The sequence below is a fragment of the Symphodus melops genome (genome assembly GCF_947650265.1).
Source record: "Symphodus melops genome assembly, chromosome: 12".
Taxonomy (NCBI): Eukaryota; Metazoa; Chordata; class Actinopteri; order Labriformes; family Labridae; genus Symphodus; species Symphodus melops.
In genome coordinates, this window is record NC_136702.1 from 8,133,024 (window position 1) to 8,149,746 (window position 16,723).

Here is a 16,723-nt window from a genome sequence, read left to right on the forward strand (position 1 = left end):
GTCTCCAGATGCTCCTTTTTTTGTGGCTTTTTATACAGAAAGCCAAGCGTATGATGTGCACACATATGTTGTGCACACTCAGAAACAGAACCTGAAGTACTGTCTGTTCTCATAAGCCTGTTTAACATTTAATATGTTTTGGTTTGGTAATATAAATGTTTACTTACTTTTCATAAGATACAAACACTGACAGATACATACCATCACATAAGTAAAAATCCTGTTCAATTCAAATTGAATATCAGACAGTTCAATGTTGATTCAAACTGGGCATTACAACTCAATCCCTCATCAATATCCAAAAATAACTAAAACAAAAAAAGAGCTATTATAAGTTGTGTTTTTAATTTGTGGAGCTTAATCATTTAGCAATCTTTCTGTGTCAAAGGGTTTGTAGGCTGCAGGCTGAGCTGCAGACATGATGAAAGATCAAAGTTCTCCAGCATATTTTAAGGTTTTAAACATTTATTGTGTGCGTGTGTGTGTGTGTGTGCGTGCGCGCGTGCATGCATGCGTGTTACAAAGTGAGAAAGTTTAAAATTATTTTCTCAAGTGAGTTTATAAATGTTTAAAGTGTCCATTAACAAAACCATTTTGAAGTCCTGGTATCACAATTTCTTTCTTGCTCTTGAACTAAAATATGCATAAAATAACATGTAAAAATGTAATTTCACTTCAGTTTACTTGGTAGGACTATAGCTATTAAAATGATCTTCCTCTCTAACTGGTCACTTAAGTACTGAATATGATTTAAACTATTAAATGACATGAATTAGATTTATAAATGCCTAAGAATCCTCCAGACAGTATCTGTATTTTAAGGGGAGTTTTGTTTGTTAAAAAAAACCAGCATATAGTGCTTCGTAAGCCCACAACTTGTCAGTTGGTTTATTTATTTGCGGTGCCTCAAAGTCCTCACACTCTCTGCCTTGATCTAATCAGGCCTGTCTCACATGCCGCCTGCGCGCAAGCCTTCAAGCTCTTCATCACGCTGTGTTCTGAACCAGGGCTTTGTCAACCACAAAAACAACACAATTACTGCTAGAGAGAGAGAGAGAGAGAGAGAGAGAGAGAGAGAGAGAGAGAGAGAGAGAGAGAGAGAGAGAGAGAGAGAGAGAGAGAGAGAGAGAGAGAGAGAGAGAGAGAGAGAGAGAGAGAGAGAGAGAGATAGAGATAGAGATAGAGATAGAGATAGAGATAGAGATAGAGATAGAGATATATATAGAGAGAGATAGAGATAGAGATATATATATATAGAGAGAGAGATAGAGATAGATAGATAGATAGATAGATAGATAGATAGATAGATAGATAGATAGATAGATAGATAGATAGATAGATAGATAGATAGATAGATAGATAGATAGATAGATAGATAGATAGATAGATAGATAGATAGATAGATAGATAGATAGATAGATAGATAGATAGATAGATAGATAGATAGATAGATAGATAGATAGATAGATAGATAGATAGATAGATAGATAGATAGATAGATAGATAGATAGATAGATAGATAGATAGATAGATAGATAGATAGATAGAGACGGAGGGTTACACTTTGAGAGCTGAAATCTTGTGTGGGTTTGAGACTTTTGTTGAGGGGGGGGAATTTCCACCCAAAAACGGAAATTAACTTTTGAATTTACCACAACTTTAGAGACTATACACAGCGTTCACCTTTTCACATTTCGGCAAACAAATGCTAAGAACATTAGCGCCAGGAAGGCCACAGCACTCATGTTTCTTGATGTAAGGACCTTTGTGAGAATTTGATTGAATTGTGTGACTTTAAGCCCTCCAGCAGGCAGCATCTTAAGAATTTCTTGTGCTAGAGTGAGATAACGTTTTTATTTTGCTGGAGACCTGCCCATGAAAAGCTTTTTATCTTTTCAATAAGGCACAGAAATGACAGCCATAATATACTATCTCAACTGTGGGGTGTGAGTATGGAAACATTGAGCAGAGGCGGGGCCTCTAATACCACACAGTATGTCACTGTCGCCTTCCTGTACACATATTACAAACAAGAGACTCGAGAGTTTCCTCTGGTAGAAAAAACAGAGCGGTCTGCATGGAAAGATAAAACACAGAGGATATGTTTGCTCATTATTTCATCAATGACAAATATTTACTATGGGCAAACATTTTTCCAATAGCCTCACACAAAAAAATACATTTGAATTACAAACTGATTCCTTAAACAGCTTCCAAATAATATTTTGCACACAAAAAACCTTCACAGGATTGAGCAGGCATTTAAAGTTGGCTATGATTTTTTTTTTTTTTACAAAAGCTGCCACATAACAAGGGGTAAAATTGGGTAAAACAAAAACATTGATAGAACACTATAAGCAGTATTTCCTGGAACCAACATGAGGTTGAAATATAAAAAAAACCCTCAATGCTGCATGTGGGCCAGCGGAGGTAATTTACAGTAAAAGAACCGTTCGCTTTGTGACTGCAAGCCTCCACTGTCCACCTCTTCTTCAGTCAAGTTGTGAACTCAATCTGCTCCATGACACCGTCACACCCTTTTCACTTCTTATAAGCCTGTTTTCATCTGCACGTGTGCATGATGAGTTATGAAACTTTGATGGCAGCATATTCTGTGTTTTTATTTCCTGTAGTTTGGTCAAGTTGCTCTCTGGCAGGTATCACAGCTTGCCGGCTGATGACAGCATACACTGCATGGTGCGACCCTTGACTTTGATCTGCTGGATTTGCTGCAGCAGGCTGGTTCCTATAGGTTGCGAGGGGAGGTTGTGATGTTGGTCTTAGTCCAGTGTGAGAGTAGTTTTCATTCAGACTATAGAGGTTGGCCGGCTGAACACAAATGGAGGGCGCTCTACTCATGGGAAGGTCGGTCATCTTGAGACAGGAAATTTCCTAGAACACCAACACACCATAACAGGATTAAAATATGCTCACTTTACATAATGTGACTTGTATTATGAATTTGGGTTAATTGATTGTTGAATTTTTGCCAATTTTCTTTTGTTTCTTTTTTAGGATGAATATTGGTACCACTTTTGTGTTTGTTCATTCAATCTAGCAAGAAGCATACAACAACGATTAGCTTCACACAGTCACCAGCTGTGGCACTCAACTCAAACTACTCAAGCCTTTATATAGGTCTCTAGTTTTAGGCTCTCAGCATGGAAAGGTTCGGCCTGACACCTGTTTTTGTTTCCTTTAGCTACTGTTTGTCTTTGTTATTCAAGACTGTCCCTTTAAATTGGGGACCCTGTATCATCTTACCTGTGCCCTGGTCTGGTTCACAGTCAGTATTCCTATAAAGAAGATATACGATAAGTAAATGAATGTTTCTTGGTAACAATTACAAACATTTCAAACTCTGAATACACGTTGATCTTACGTTTCCAGCCATGAAATCTGAGGAAGATTAATACTGTAAATGTGGCAGCCAGAAAACCTATGGTAACACAGATGAAGGCGTAGGGCTGCCAGGACGCTTCCTCAGCGTGTGCAACACTTGATACAGCATCTACAAAACAAGAAAACATATCAGAAGGAGTACTCTGATTCCTTCAAAATATATGTCCATAAGTTATCAGATAAAGTTCTTACCTGCTTTATAATGCTCGTTTTGAAACCCCTGGTATAGGTCTATAGATTAAGATAGCATAAGCAAAATTAACAATTGAAAAATTACATCTTATATCTTTATTTCAGCACACAAGGAGAGAAATCTGCCAACCTGAAACTGAGATGTTGATTATGTGACTGATCGGCTTGTATTTGTATCCTTTTACACCACACCTGTACAGGCCGTCATCATGAATGGAAATCCATTTGAAAGTCAAATATGAGATTAGTTCATTCTTGGGATCTGCAATGTTCTGTTTTACTGCCACATTTTCGGTGTAATTTAGTTGTACACATGCGTCTGTATCGAGGAGTTTACACCAGGTTACATTCAGTGATTCTCCACAGTGTTTAACCGGACATGTGACGATTAGACGTTGTTCTGGGGCAGTTCTCAATATGATGGCCCTCTTGACCAACACCGAAACCTCACAGGAAGGAGAGGAATCTGTAAAATATCAATAACAAAAAGTTACCTCCAAACTTCCTTGTCTTGAATCACTTATATTAGGTAAACAAAAAAAAGTCAATGTTAATTTCCAGAACGAATGAAAACGCCTCTCAATATTTTTAATACATGTAAACTTCAATATTCTCTGAGGTGTTGTCTTAAAAGTCATTTTACAATGTTTTGGAATTTAGCACTATGTACAAATAGGTTAACACTACCAATTGATGCATGCATGTTGTGTTATCGTACATGAAGTTTCCTTTCTCCCATTCCCCACATTCCTGCTGCATGCCAATATAAGTCAATATGCTTTGTGTTTGATAACATACTGCTTACACTATGACAAATAAACCAAAAAAGAAGCTTGTTTATTTTTAAAGTATGTGTTTTCAGCTCCTTTAGAATATATTATCAGATGATGATTGTCCAATGGATCACACATTGTTTCCCCAAAACAAAGAATAGAAAGACTATCTTTTAACTATAAAGTTACTTTCCTTAAATTGACTTCAAATCAATTAGTTATTTAATTCCATATGGCCTTTCTGGTTTCCACCAACACTTTAAGGATTTTGATAAAAGATTTTTAGGATACCTTATTTGTAATAACCTTACTTCTTGTTTCATCTCATAGTTTCCACTATTCCATATATATTAAGGTCATACATCTAGAGCCTTTCTGACATCAGCTAGCTCATATCTATTCAAAATGCACCCTCATCATTCCTAAAAATGATCTTAGGAGATATAAGAGAGTTGGGACTTACCTGTACGTCCTCCATTGACATAGACAAATGGAAAACTGCTTAAAATCAGCAGATATGTGCACATTGGTCTTTCCATTTGGCTCAATATATGAAGATACTGTATTGCTATGAGTTGAGATCTTAAAGATAATGTGGCCGCTGCATGGGCCTATCTCACCTGTCACAATGCTCACCACTTCCTGACCGCCTACATATTTTTGAAAGACCATCCGGCACAAGTGTGTTTTTCAGTTTATCATGACATACACAACTTAAAATGTGTACAGAACTGGAAATGTCAATTTGTGCAATACACTTGTTGCTTTACTCATAGGATCCTCCAGAAACACTTTTATACACAAGTTCATTCTCTACACAAAAACTGAGATACAAACTTACAGGGTGAAGTTTTCCAAGTAACTAGCACATTCACAACACCGCATTCAACAGGCTGCCCATTTGTAACCAGTTTTAATCTGTGTAAAGTTAGTGCTGACTGTTCTCATCATCTTCGTGATTTAATAACATGCCTGCTTACGTTGTGTATCTAATCAGTGCCCATTTCTGCAGCTCAGCAGATAAAAATAAAAGTCTGTCAGAGTTGCACGCTGTTGGAATTAACTAGACTCAACACAACGCTTCAACGTTTCAGAAACAACTGAATATGGGTGTAATAGGGATGTAGTCTGTTAATATTTTCTTCTTTCAGTTTAACGAATAGAGGGTGTCATACAACAGTTATCATTCTTTATCAGAATAAGTGAATGATCCTGATCAGTATGTAAAAATCTACAGTTGCTGTACAACGCCCTCTGGTGCTTGATGTTGTACTATCCAATGCAAGGTTAGAGGCCATTGAGTCTTTATTCATATACATTTATATGTTACATATTTAGAAATATTTGTAAAGACTATGACAAAGGCTGAATAGCTGTTTGACTAACTGATGAATATAGTTGTGTCTACATGAATGAATATTATTGAAATAAAGACTGCTTCTCTGATTTGCTATTTTTAGAGTACTAAAACTGACAGTACCTACAACAATTTTGCATATGATAAGGATGTGTCTCTAAACTTTACATCCATAAAGATCTATTCATACTCTAACAAAGACTCCTTTGTAACATAAATTGGACTTTCCACTGAGCTAGACAGAAGGTGAGTGACTTTCGATGTTTTGTATCGACAACAGTTGCAAAATTATTCAAATAAATGAGACACACAACAGTGACAGTACTGTTTTGCAATAGGACTCATAGAAGAAGCTAGAACTGTTCATTTGAAAATAAAGATCTCAGCCATCACAAAGGAAATGTGCACTTCTTCGAAAAGTTGGATTATAATATTATATATTGCATTTAGACTTGAGGATATTTTTCTTGTCTTTTTTTAAGTGCAATGGAGTCATAGTCATTTTGAAGAAAAAGACTGTAATGTATGCCGATATGTAGGTGAATTATTCATCACATTACTGATTTTCTTGTTTATAATGCAATAAGCAGGCAGAACAACATGCACTAATCCTGAACATTTTGTTGAAGACTGAACCAAGCAACTCATGCATTAATTCTTTATACTGTAACTAAGAGTATTGCTTGTTAGAAACGCTACACAGCACACAAATTTAGGTCTGTTTACTAGCGAGCATCGATCTGTAAGTGTGTGTAATGTGACACAGGTAATCAGAATAAAACAAAAAGGCCACTGTCCCTCCACCCGTATCTCTCTCTCTCTCTCTCTCTCTCTCCACTGTGGTGTGTGTGTGTGTGTGTGTGTGTGTGTGTGCGTGTGTGCACGTTCAGATACAACAGCAGAGAGATCAGTGAGGTCAGTGTCTACCACAGCATCAAGCTGTGAAGTTGTTCCTTACAGATCAAACACTGGTACCAGCCACCTGCTGTCAAATACAGAGTGAACATCCGATTGTGAGGCCACAACATGGGAAACTGCACTTCAGGGTAAGTAGTCATTCGATGCACTAAGTAAAGAGCAATTTTAGATGCCACAATTTATTATCCAGCAAGTATTCAGTACATTCTTTTGCTTATTTTAAACTGTTCCATTTGCAAAAACATGTTCAAAACAAGTGAAATCAATTAAGTTAAACATATGTACAAAAGCTTTGGTGCACTTGTTTTAATGAGACATTGCTGTATTTGAGCATGTGGCGTGCAGCTTCTGCATTTTTTTCTTCCAGGAAATTGTGATAACCGTCTTAAAATACATTTGGGTTAAGCCAGTTTCACTGCCATTAATGGATAACAGTAGATCACTGTAATCTCTGCTGTGATACTTGTTTGTTTAAACACATGTCGCTGTGCTTTCAGTCACTGACATATCTATTTATTTATTTTTTGTTTGTTTATTTGTCAGGGACAGGACATGTACAGTTACATCTCATACAAATGCAACTGATGCGACCTACAGTATGTAGGACCTCTAGCCATGGCTAATTTTCAGTCCTTGTCCCTGGTTAAGCTTTGGGGAAATAACATACACACGATACAACAACACTGTAAAATACAGACTGAAATTGACAGAAGCGAGTTGAAAGACAAAGTGTTTCCTGTTGCATCAGGCATTGTAATCTGATGAGCAGTCAAGGAAACTGCAGGAGGTTAACACCTCGAAATAGCAGTTGCAGATATAATTTCATGACAACGCTTTGGGATTTCTAGGATTTTTTAAAAACACTTTAATCCAAATCAGAAACTATTATCCACATGTTAAGTATTTCAAATCAATTCCAGCCTTGTGCGTTTTACTGATCTATTTAAAAAAGTGGTTAATGTTGTGTTATCCATGACACTTTTCTTACTGATCTGATCATTTCACTTGTCTTACTCTCAGGACCAAGAAGAAAAGGAAAGGTAACTACACAAATGATAGTGTTGTTACAATACTGTGCAATATATGAAGCCTCAACAAAGTTCCATTCACTGTTTTCTATTTCAGGGGACTCCACAACCAATGACAAAAACAGCACAAACACACAGGTAGGCTTTCCAACATCAATATTGAGTCTTTTTTGTTGGTTCCAGTTAAGCACTGTATGCCTGTGTGCTTTTATGATACAGGCTTGCCATAATTGCTACCATGTTAGATTTGCATATATGATAAACATTAGTGTTAGGCCTCTGTTGTAAAGAAACTGTAGTGGTGTATGTTTCATCCCCAGGAAGTCATAGCCACTAACCACATCTGAACAAATTCTAGTTGCACTGTTTAACAGCCTAATAAATGATGTCAACCATATGTGGACTGCTGTTGAAAAAACTTCAACATTGCATTGGATTGGTTCATCCATAGTATCTGTAATGTCCATGCCAAATAAAGTCTATCTATCAATAGATAGATAGATAGATACTTTATTGATCCCGGGGGAAATTCAAGTTAAGAACCAAGTAATTGTCTTCTCACTGTGTGTTTTTTCATAACAGCCAAACGAGGATGTAACGTATGCCTCTATTGACCACAGCAACGCTAAATCAACAAGAAGAAATAGAGCTTCCATTGTGGATGATTGTGACTATGCAACAGTTTACGTACCTGCAGCGCTCCAACACCATCATCCGTCTCAAGGCTCCATTAAAGACGATTGTGAAGATGATTATGTATTGATGGGCTGAACGTAAGACTCTTTAGACAGCTTCCAAGAACTCATTTGCATTTCAGCTGCAAAGCAGTAGAGCTGTCAACCATGTCATAACTGAAGAAACTGTGGCTCTAGCCTCGTCTCAACTGTGGCGTTCTTGCACATGACAGACAAACTTGCATTGCATTTTTTCTAAAAAAAATTTGATCTATTCGTTATGGTATGATGTGCCTGGATTCTGTCCTTTGATAAGCACATTGTCAGAAATGAGAAAATCGAAGGGGACAACACCTGGTGTTAGTTGAGGACTTTTGGAAATGCAAGAGGTTGTTGTACATCAGTTTTGTAAAATGTATTTTATAAAGGGGCTACATGTTAGGTCTCTGATGAAATAATGTCCTTCACCTACTTTCAAAGTCACAACCTAAATATACAACAAAGATGTATTTATGATGTGACAATAACATTTTCAATGTTTTGTGTGCCTGTATCTATCTATTTATGTTGAAATGGACTCATATGAAACAGCAGCATACTGTTATTCACTTTTAAAAGACAACTTTACAGAAAAAAATATTATATACTTGTTCTATTTTTGTTTTGTATCAACAAACTGCATCAACAACTTTTCATGAAATTTGGGTTTTGAAGTCATTTTGAAGTAAGTTAAAACTTTCACTTAGTTGTTTGCCCCCTTTAAAATAGGAAATGAAAAAAAAGCAAGAGAATACAAAGGTGTCATGTTTTTGTGGACAGAAATGCATCTGAAGGAAAACGGTTTCCTCTTTTCTTTTCAACTTAATAATCAATGTGATGGTGAGGATGGAACAGCTGACATGGCCAATAACTCAATAGCAGAGATCAGATTTTTTTTTTTCTTTTCGGTTTTGTTTTTTGTCTTGCTTTACTGTGTTTTGTCTTGCTGCAAGTGTTTCTGTCTTTGTGTCTTATCCTGCAATGTTGGGATTTTTCTGTTCTGTGGTTTTTGAAAAACTAAATAAAATATATGTAAAAAAATAAATAATAATAATAACAGAGATCAAACATAAAGTGTTAGACCCCTGCTGGTGTAAGGGGGCTGCTGATTTGACAAAAATGTAAGGAAGGCCTCAATCAATGCAGAGCTTGAAGAGAAGGTATTATTACAGAAAACAAAACAGCTCAAATGTAAATTAGGCAAATGACTATCTACGAAGAGTGAATATGATGAGAATTGTGGACTTTAACAGCTCATGATCATGATGTTCTGATGACCAACAGTAGATGGCAGAAGAGTTCCTTCAGATTGGATCCTATCTGGTCTATTTGACAAAGTGTGTTTATGTGCAGTGAAAAGCATATAAAGTGCAGCCTTACAGAAATGTAACCAGCTGTTAAGGTTTGGATGACACATGTTCAGTAACTTAAGTTCTAGATTGAAGCTCTGCATGCTTACACATACAGGTCAGCTAAATTAGGCAACTGCTTATGACTGGTACTTTGGCAAGGGCACCTTGTCAACCTTATAGGTAACTGTAGGCTTACAGGAGCCTGCAGTTATGTTTTTATTTGTCGTATGTCTGTAACTTTGTTCAAATTAACTATTATCTATCTATCTATCTATCTATCTATCTATCTATCTATCGAGAGAGAGATAGACAGATACAATACAATTAAAATAATACACACATTATCTTGAATCATTAAATAACAGCTTTTTTCATTTCTTAAGTCTTTTAATAGTTGACTTCAGCAATATAACATACAAAAGATGAACAACACTTTACAGACCGTGCTTAAATATGTGATAGAAGGGCCGCTAGTGGCCTAGTGATTAAGTCGTGTTCCCCAATGAACAAAAGTTTAAGTTCCGGACACAGCAGCCTTAGTTTAAAATCCGACTTCTGCTCTTTGCTGTATGTCATCCCCCAACTTTCTGTTCACAACATTAGTATTAATGTTCTTCATGACACCCACACCCGTACTGTGCTTTGGAGCCAGTTTGAGGCATTGGGTACATCCCCTATTTAGGCTGTATCAAAGTTTATCATCTTCACATCTCTCTTTACTATTTGGCCATATCTCAGTTTTACAAAAGCCATCCGTTTCTCACAGAGTGTGATTGTGTGAAATTTTATGTGAACAAATCGGCAGATGAGTTATAGATAGAGTTCACTCTTTGAACATAACTGGCATACGGCTCCACTTCCTCCACATCCTCTATCTGAAAAAAAAACAAAAAAACAAAAAAAACAGAGGTATAATGAACACAGTTGAATAATGTGTTGAATGAAAACAAAAAAATAAACTGTATAGTTACAGAAAGATAACCTACTGGTGGAGATTTGGATGAGGAGTCGTCACACTGCTGCCGTTGCCTGAAAAAAAAGTGCACATCTAAGTAAACAAACGGAAATGGTAGAAAGCACCTTTTTTAATTCATTCATTTCTCAGTTAATAATTCTTACCTCAAAATTCTTAGTTTCTTTTGTGCAATAAATAAAAATCCTGCTACCAACACGGTGATTATCACAACAATGAGAACGAGCAGCCAAGGAACAATAACTACAGTGAGAAAGGAAAGATTGTGGATGTTAATAGTTTTTACACACCTAAACAACACACATCTGTTTTTGAAATTTGAAGTAAACCCATTGTATGAAACACTGAAGGTGTTTCTTTTAGATGAAAAAAAAAACAAAAAAACTCTGACCTTTTCTTGGGTTCACCCAGAAAAGCTGTTCCCTTTCCCAGCATGGATGCCTGACGATACAGCTAATGTTTTCTGGGTCTGTTCCCTCAGGAAGTAACAGATGACTTTCGACTGTAATAAGTCCATGGTCTGTGAGAACAGGTTTCACAGACGAATTCCCAGGAACGTTCCAGCTGATGTTGGCCGCAGGAGTTCCTTTTTCAGCCTTGCATATTACCACCGTCTTGTTGTACACACGTTCAAACCACACTGACACAACGGGAGGAACTGAGTAAAGAGAGATATATCAGCAGATATGAGACTCAGAACTTTGTATTAAGGTAAGCACAACTTAATCACATCAAAAATATTAAACCAAGTACACAAAATGGCTTAAATTGTCTTTTATATAATTTCAGGATCTTTTAGATTATATAGAATTTTAAAAAAATGTAACATCAGTAAGTTCCAGCACTAATGGGAAGAGGATGTTTGCAGATGAGCGGGTTCAGGGTCTGAGAAAAGAAAAGCCGGGGGACAGTGAGAAAAGAAAAGCCGGGGGACAGTGAGAAAAGAAAATGAAAGCAGCAGCTTGATGGCAGTTAAAGCAAAATTGTTTTAAGAAGGCTGAGAAATGATGATGAAAGCAAAGACAACTTTGTTCATAGGTGCCAAAATGAACACACAATGAAAGATCCCCACAGATGCTTTAACAAATTTAGGAAAATGAACATAGCAGCTCTATCTTTATGAGGATATGGTACTGTTGGTTAAATGAATGCTTTCAATGGGCAAAAGTAATGCCAAAAGTCAATCAGAGAAGATGATGCAATGTTGATTCTTTTTTTTTTCTGGTTAAAATGATCTTACCTGTCGTAGCCACATTGATGACAACATTCACTAATCCTCCTTTGTAAGACAACTGGCATTTGTAGATACCCACGTCGTTACTTGAGAAGTTTGGGATGTGCAGGTACGACTGAGAGCTGGATGTGTTTCGAAGAGACTTCCCATCTTTGCAGGTGTCTAAGCTGAGTCCAGTACCGCTTAAGGATACTTTACAGGGTTTGTCTTTCAGCGTTATATCCCAGATTATATAAATGGTCTCATTCCACGTCTTCTCGCTGCATGTCAGGTTTACATCCTTTCCCTGGTTGAACGATTCATTTCTGACAACTGTGAAGAAGAAGATAAGATACGTTTAAACAAATTGAAATGCAATGAATGAAACACAATATACCTGACGTTCTATTTATGTTACATGCCTTTCATAACAGGATTAAAACAATAAAAACGTGTGTTAAGATTCGTCCGATGAGGAAAACTTGTCATTTTAAAAAGGAAGTTTTACAACTAACAGATAACTAAAAAGTAAGACTAAACTTTTCTTCTCAAAGACAAACATGCTTCAAAGCAAATTTGCTGATTCCTTTGAATTTAGGTCAAAAACTCGGACATCTGATTAACAAGAAAACTGAAACCTAGAAATAGTCTGGTGGCATTAAAAGCCTTTAAAAAAAGGGAACAATGATTAGACTTTAGACTTTTTATTTTATTGTCCCCGAGGGGAAATTCTTTTCCACAGTGTACAGTTTTAAGGGCAGCGCACCGACAGAGGGTGAACACAGGCACAGGGAGATACATGTAAATTGACTAAAAGAAGGGAAGTTAAGTTTACCATCAGGAGAAGTGCTGGGGATCACAATGGTGCTTTGATTAGATCCTGAAGAAGACGGAGGTGGGTGCAAGGAAAGTTAGTAAAACAGCGAGGGGTTATTCAGTCGGAAAGCAGCAGGTAGTGGTTAAAATGTTTACTTGAATCAGCAAAAATTAATGTGGTTAATCTGTTATTTGTCTTTAGTTGGTTTCTTATAAAATAGCTCAGGTGTTAAACTCTTTAAGTACAATTGATATGACATGGTTTACAGCAGCAGGACATCACACAGTTTACAGTTCTGACAGAAACCATTTTCTGAAAAAGTTTCAGAAAATTCTGCGTTGTATGAATTACCGCTGAATGTTTGTGGGGGTCTAAAATTTGTTTACTCTTAAAGGTGTAAACAAAACCCCGTACATGAAGCGGGCTACAACAAAAACCACAGACCTCAAACCCACTTTTCTGACACCCCACAGTGGAGAAACGCTGCATCATCATGTTTCTCTTGCCTAAAAACATGATTTCCACTGAAGCAAAGTGCCGCTTTGCTCATTCAGAAACTCTCGGGTAACTTTCTCATGATTTCAGATTTTCCCCGCAGTTCAGCCTCTCTCAGCACACCTCTTTCCACTGACTGTCTACACCGTGAGACAGAGACGAACACTTAAGTCACATTGACAGTTTACAACTACTCTAAATATTAACTATTTTGACATTTATTATTATGAACCTATTTCCCTAACCTAACCTAGTTTCTGAAAGTCACAAGCATGGCAATCCAGTGCCACCAGGTCGAAACAGAGTATATAATACCACAAATGGTAGACTATCAACAGTAGCTCAGTAATTCAGTCATGAAGACTTCATTGTAGAGCTTAGCATCTCACTGAGGCAATAACCTAGGCCTTAGATAATCCGCTCATGATTTTTTAAAAGTTCAAACCTGGATCTTCTCCCCATGCTTCAGTCAATATGAGTGTAACCACGCCATATATCCAAAGCGAGTACGTCATCTCTTGTTGTGTGATGGCTCCTCAGCAAACTGGCCAAAATAGTCCTCTTACTCCAGTGGGAAAAGCAGGAAGTCCTTAACTTTATCTTCAGTCCTGAACACTAACATCAAGCTGGTTTTGCAGGAGATACCATGTCATTTAGTTTGGTTGATAATTCTCCTTGTTCTACTTTTTATGCCGTGTAAGTTCAGAGTCAAGAACGGCCTCTCCACCACATACAGACTAAACTGAAAATGCTTTGGCAGCCTTTATGATGAATACACTCAAAAACATCTGACTAACTAATCCCTCCCTTCTTCTTTTTCTTCCCCCATCCCCAAACTACGTTCCACTTAAACATCTGCCTCCGTCTACCACACAGGATGACGTCTGATAAGTCAACACACCAGTTTCCTTTTGTTTGTCACATGATCACCCTTTCACAAAGGCAACACTAAAAGCTAGACAACAAACAAAATAGACATGATACACAGTATGTCAAGTAGCCTTGCTCTACAGTGTATGAATGTGGAGCTCTGTGGGGTACACACAACTAATGCTTTATCTTCTTTAAGATCTTATATGCTCTATTTTCTTTTCAACTAAGAAGAACGTTTGAATTATGTTTGGAAACTTTGGAGGCTGTAGTTTCGTTTATACCCAAATCTCTCTTACTATGACTCAAATAAAGGCAACTACAATCAAACCATTTAGTTGAAGCAGCAGCATGCTAAACCAACTTTATCAAAGCAATAGAGCTTTCATAAGTGTCACTGTGTTTGAGTTTAGATTTCAGGGGACATATTTCATGCTGATAAATTTTATTTGACAAAGGAGCTTGTTTGCCTGAATCGTAAAGAATCTCTGACTTGCACTTGTGTGGGTGCAGGCATTATCACTGACTCCAGTACAATTTGAATGCCACAGATTAGCTGACAACTCATTTCAGAGTTATTGTAGATACGTGATTTTGATGTGTAAGCTCGCTGTGGAGTTTGTGGTTTCTAAGTGGGCTAGGCTTGAACCGAGACATCCTGATAATATAGGTCTTATATATATTATCGTTAAACCGCCTGATAATAACTCAGCTTTTCCTGTTGTTTTGTGTGCGCTCACTCTGCCTGCATGCTGCAGAGAAACTGTCAAGACAAAATCTTCTGGTTGAAAGAAGAATCTGCAGGTTGGTTTTGAAAACAGTTTTCGCAGTAATCCAGGTTCTAACTAGTCACAAGACAGTTCTCCTTTTTCCTGAGATCTAATATTAGACATTGTTTATTTCACATTTAGGCAGGAGAAGTTCAGCTGACTGTGAGCTGGCACGATTAGCACTTTAAACCATCTTTTCCACAGAGTTGTGAAATCTGCCACATGTGAAGTAAGGTTCCTCAGCAGTGTTCCTCAAATTGAAAAGGCTCAGACAAATATGTAAAAGTTGACTGAAAAGGGGGCACATTTTGTGCGAAGGCCTGTGTGTACACTGTTTCCCTTTGATAACACAAACTTCCTGTTGATGTCAGCATAAACCTTTTTGGTAGAAAATAAACCCTGAAGGGTTCAGATTAAAAAAAAAAAAAAGTATAAAGTGAAACAAAACATGTTATATCAATTTTGAATAAGAAGAAACTAGAAAAATACAGATCAGTTCTACAAGACATAGCAAATGACTTCATGTATTGTTCATATCAGACCAGGAGTGACAGTTGATGATACAAAAAAAACAAAGAGACCTCATTTTTCAACTTCAATACAACAATCCTTTCATTTGACCCAAGGTATAACATTCTTCACCCTCCCGATCTCAGCAAATGTAACATATCGCATAGCCTAGTAGGCTATGTATGGAGTATTGGGCTCAATTAAGGCTCAAATAAATTCACCAGTTAAACATTTGACTTTTGAAAGATAGTGGCCCATTCTGAATAGCCTCGGTTCAGTATGCAGTGCATACTTTTCAGTGGGGATTTCAGTAGACTAATCCTTCATAGTCATTCAGTGGGCATTTTTTTTGGTCCACCTCAGTAGACTGAATATTTCAGTATGGATAACTTCTGGGTTGTATGGATCAGATGCATTGTACTTACAGTTTGACATTTAATCTCTGGTGAAATTTTAGTATACCTACACTGTCATTCATTTATTGTTCTATGTTTCTTTGAATTGAGCCTGGGGACAAATACAGTTTTTTTTTATTGAATCCTTTCAGAAAAATGAATTGTATTTTGCCATCCACAATGCTGTGCCTAATTAAACGTAAAACGTCACTTCAGGTGCACCTCCAAATCAAAACAAACGAGCATGAATTCATTGAATCAATTTCTAATCTAGAATTAAAGTCCCTGCTGAAACTTAACGAATGTATGCATTATCATAAAACCGTTTCCCCTGTATTTAAGTAATGATTTTCATATTTATGTAGCCTGTATGTCTTTCTTGGTTTATAGTGTATATTGCTGTCTTTCATTTGTAGGCTACTTTCATGTACGAACTGTAAGCCTACTTTATTTTTATATTTCATCTGTTTTTACTTGTTTTACATTGTGATACTGTTTTGTTTACCTGACTGTTTCCATACTGAATGAATTAAACGAAGTAAGAAACAATTGTCTGCCTACTAAACAGTAGGTACTAAAAGTATACAGCACGGATAGTCTGAATGACTTGGCTCTCTGCAACTCGGATGCACCCGGAGTCTTGTAAAACTGCAATACCCATGAGCCTCAGCCAAAGGTACAACAGCGGACAGTCACTTCAAGCAAATCGGCTTGAGATTAAACGTGATTTTCTTGGTTTTATGGAAATATTCCTTTATGGTGAATCAGAATCAGAGTGGTATCGACTTCTCCCCTGTCTCCGACCAGAAACACCGATTTGGACCTCAGACTTTTTCATCAAATAAACACTTTGTAATTTGCCTCTCATTTGTGGAGATTCATGCCAAACAACAACACAGGCCTACCTTTCTGTGCAGGAAACGAGGAAGTGCACCCGGAATCGCC

The 16,723-nt window shown here is 37.1% G+C and overlaps 3 protein-coding genes across 3 annotated transcripts; 1 reads left to right on the top strand and 2 right to left on the bottom strand.

Moving 5' to 3' along the window:
* Window positions 1-1,560: 1,560 nt before the first annotated feature.
* On the bottom strand, window positions 1,561-4,914 carry LOC306832886 (uncharacterized protein). The gene is made up of 6 exons (XM_079357906.1): window positions 4,831-4,914; window positions 3,725-4,060; window positions 3,595-3,633; window positions 3,383-3,511; window positions 3,265-3,296; window positions 1,561-2,892 (listed from the first exon to the last, which is right to left on the bottom strand). The coding sequence occupies exons 1-6, from the start codon at window positions 4,904-4,906 to the stop codon at window positions 2,587-2,589; spliced, it is 918 nt and encodes a 305-aa protein (XP_079214032.1). The 5' UTR covers window positions 4,907-4,914; the 3' UTR covers window positions 1,561-2,586.
* Window positions 4,915-6,600: 1,686 nt separating this feature from the next.
* On the top strand, window positions 6,601-8,953 carry LOC306833057 (uncharacterized protein). The gene is made up of 4 exons (XM_079358113.1): window positions 6,601-6,770; window positions 7,663-7,682; window positions 7,768-7,808; window positions 8,253-8,953. The coding sequence occupies exons 1-4, from the start codon at window positions 6,751-6,753 to the stop codon at window positions 8,439-8,441; spliced, it is 270 nt and encodes an 89-aa protein (XP_079214239.1). The 5' UTR covers window positions 6,601-6,750; the 3' UTR covers window positions 8,442-8,953.
* A 1,148-nt stretch (window positions 8,954-10,101) lies between these two features.
* On the bottom strand, window positions 10,102-16,723 carry LOC306832948 (cell surface glycoprotein CD200 receptor 1-A; the record flags this gene model as incomplete). Its single annotated transcript, XM_079357970.1, has 7 exons — window positions 10,102-10,610; window positions 10,722-10,764; window positions 10,855-10,951; window positions 11,100-11,366; window positions 11,949-12,254; window positions 12,757-12,801; window positions 16,684-16,723. Coding segments are annotated over 7 exons (888 nt in total), but the record flags the coding sequence as incomplete, so codon positions are not given.

Bases quoted from the DNA above. Each gene is read 5' to 3' on its own strand.
- LOC306833057 (XM_079358113.1), top strand. From the start codon at position 6,751: ATGGGAAACTGCACTTCAGG. The intron at 6,771-7,662 runs GTAAGTAGTCAT...TCTTACTCTCAG, and splicing joins ATGGGAAACTGCACTTCAGG to GACCAAGAAGAAAAGGAAAG. The intron at 7,683-7,767 runs GTAACTACACAA...TTTCTATTTCAG, and splicing joins GACCAAGAAGAAAAGGAAAG to GGGACTCCACAACCAATGAC.
- LOC306832886 (XM_079357906.1), bottom strand. From the start codon at position 4,906: ATGGAAAGACCAATGTGCACATATCTGCTGATTTTAAGCAGTTTTCCA. The intron at 3,634-3,724 runs GTTGGCAGATTT...CTTAATCTATAG, and splicing joins AATCAACATCTCAGTTTCAG to ACCTATACCAGGGGTTTCAA. The intron at 3,297-3,382 runs GTAAGATCAACG...TCTTCTTTATAG, and splicing joins CAGATTTCATGGCTGGAAAC to GAATACTGACTGTGAACCAG.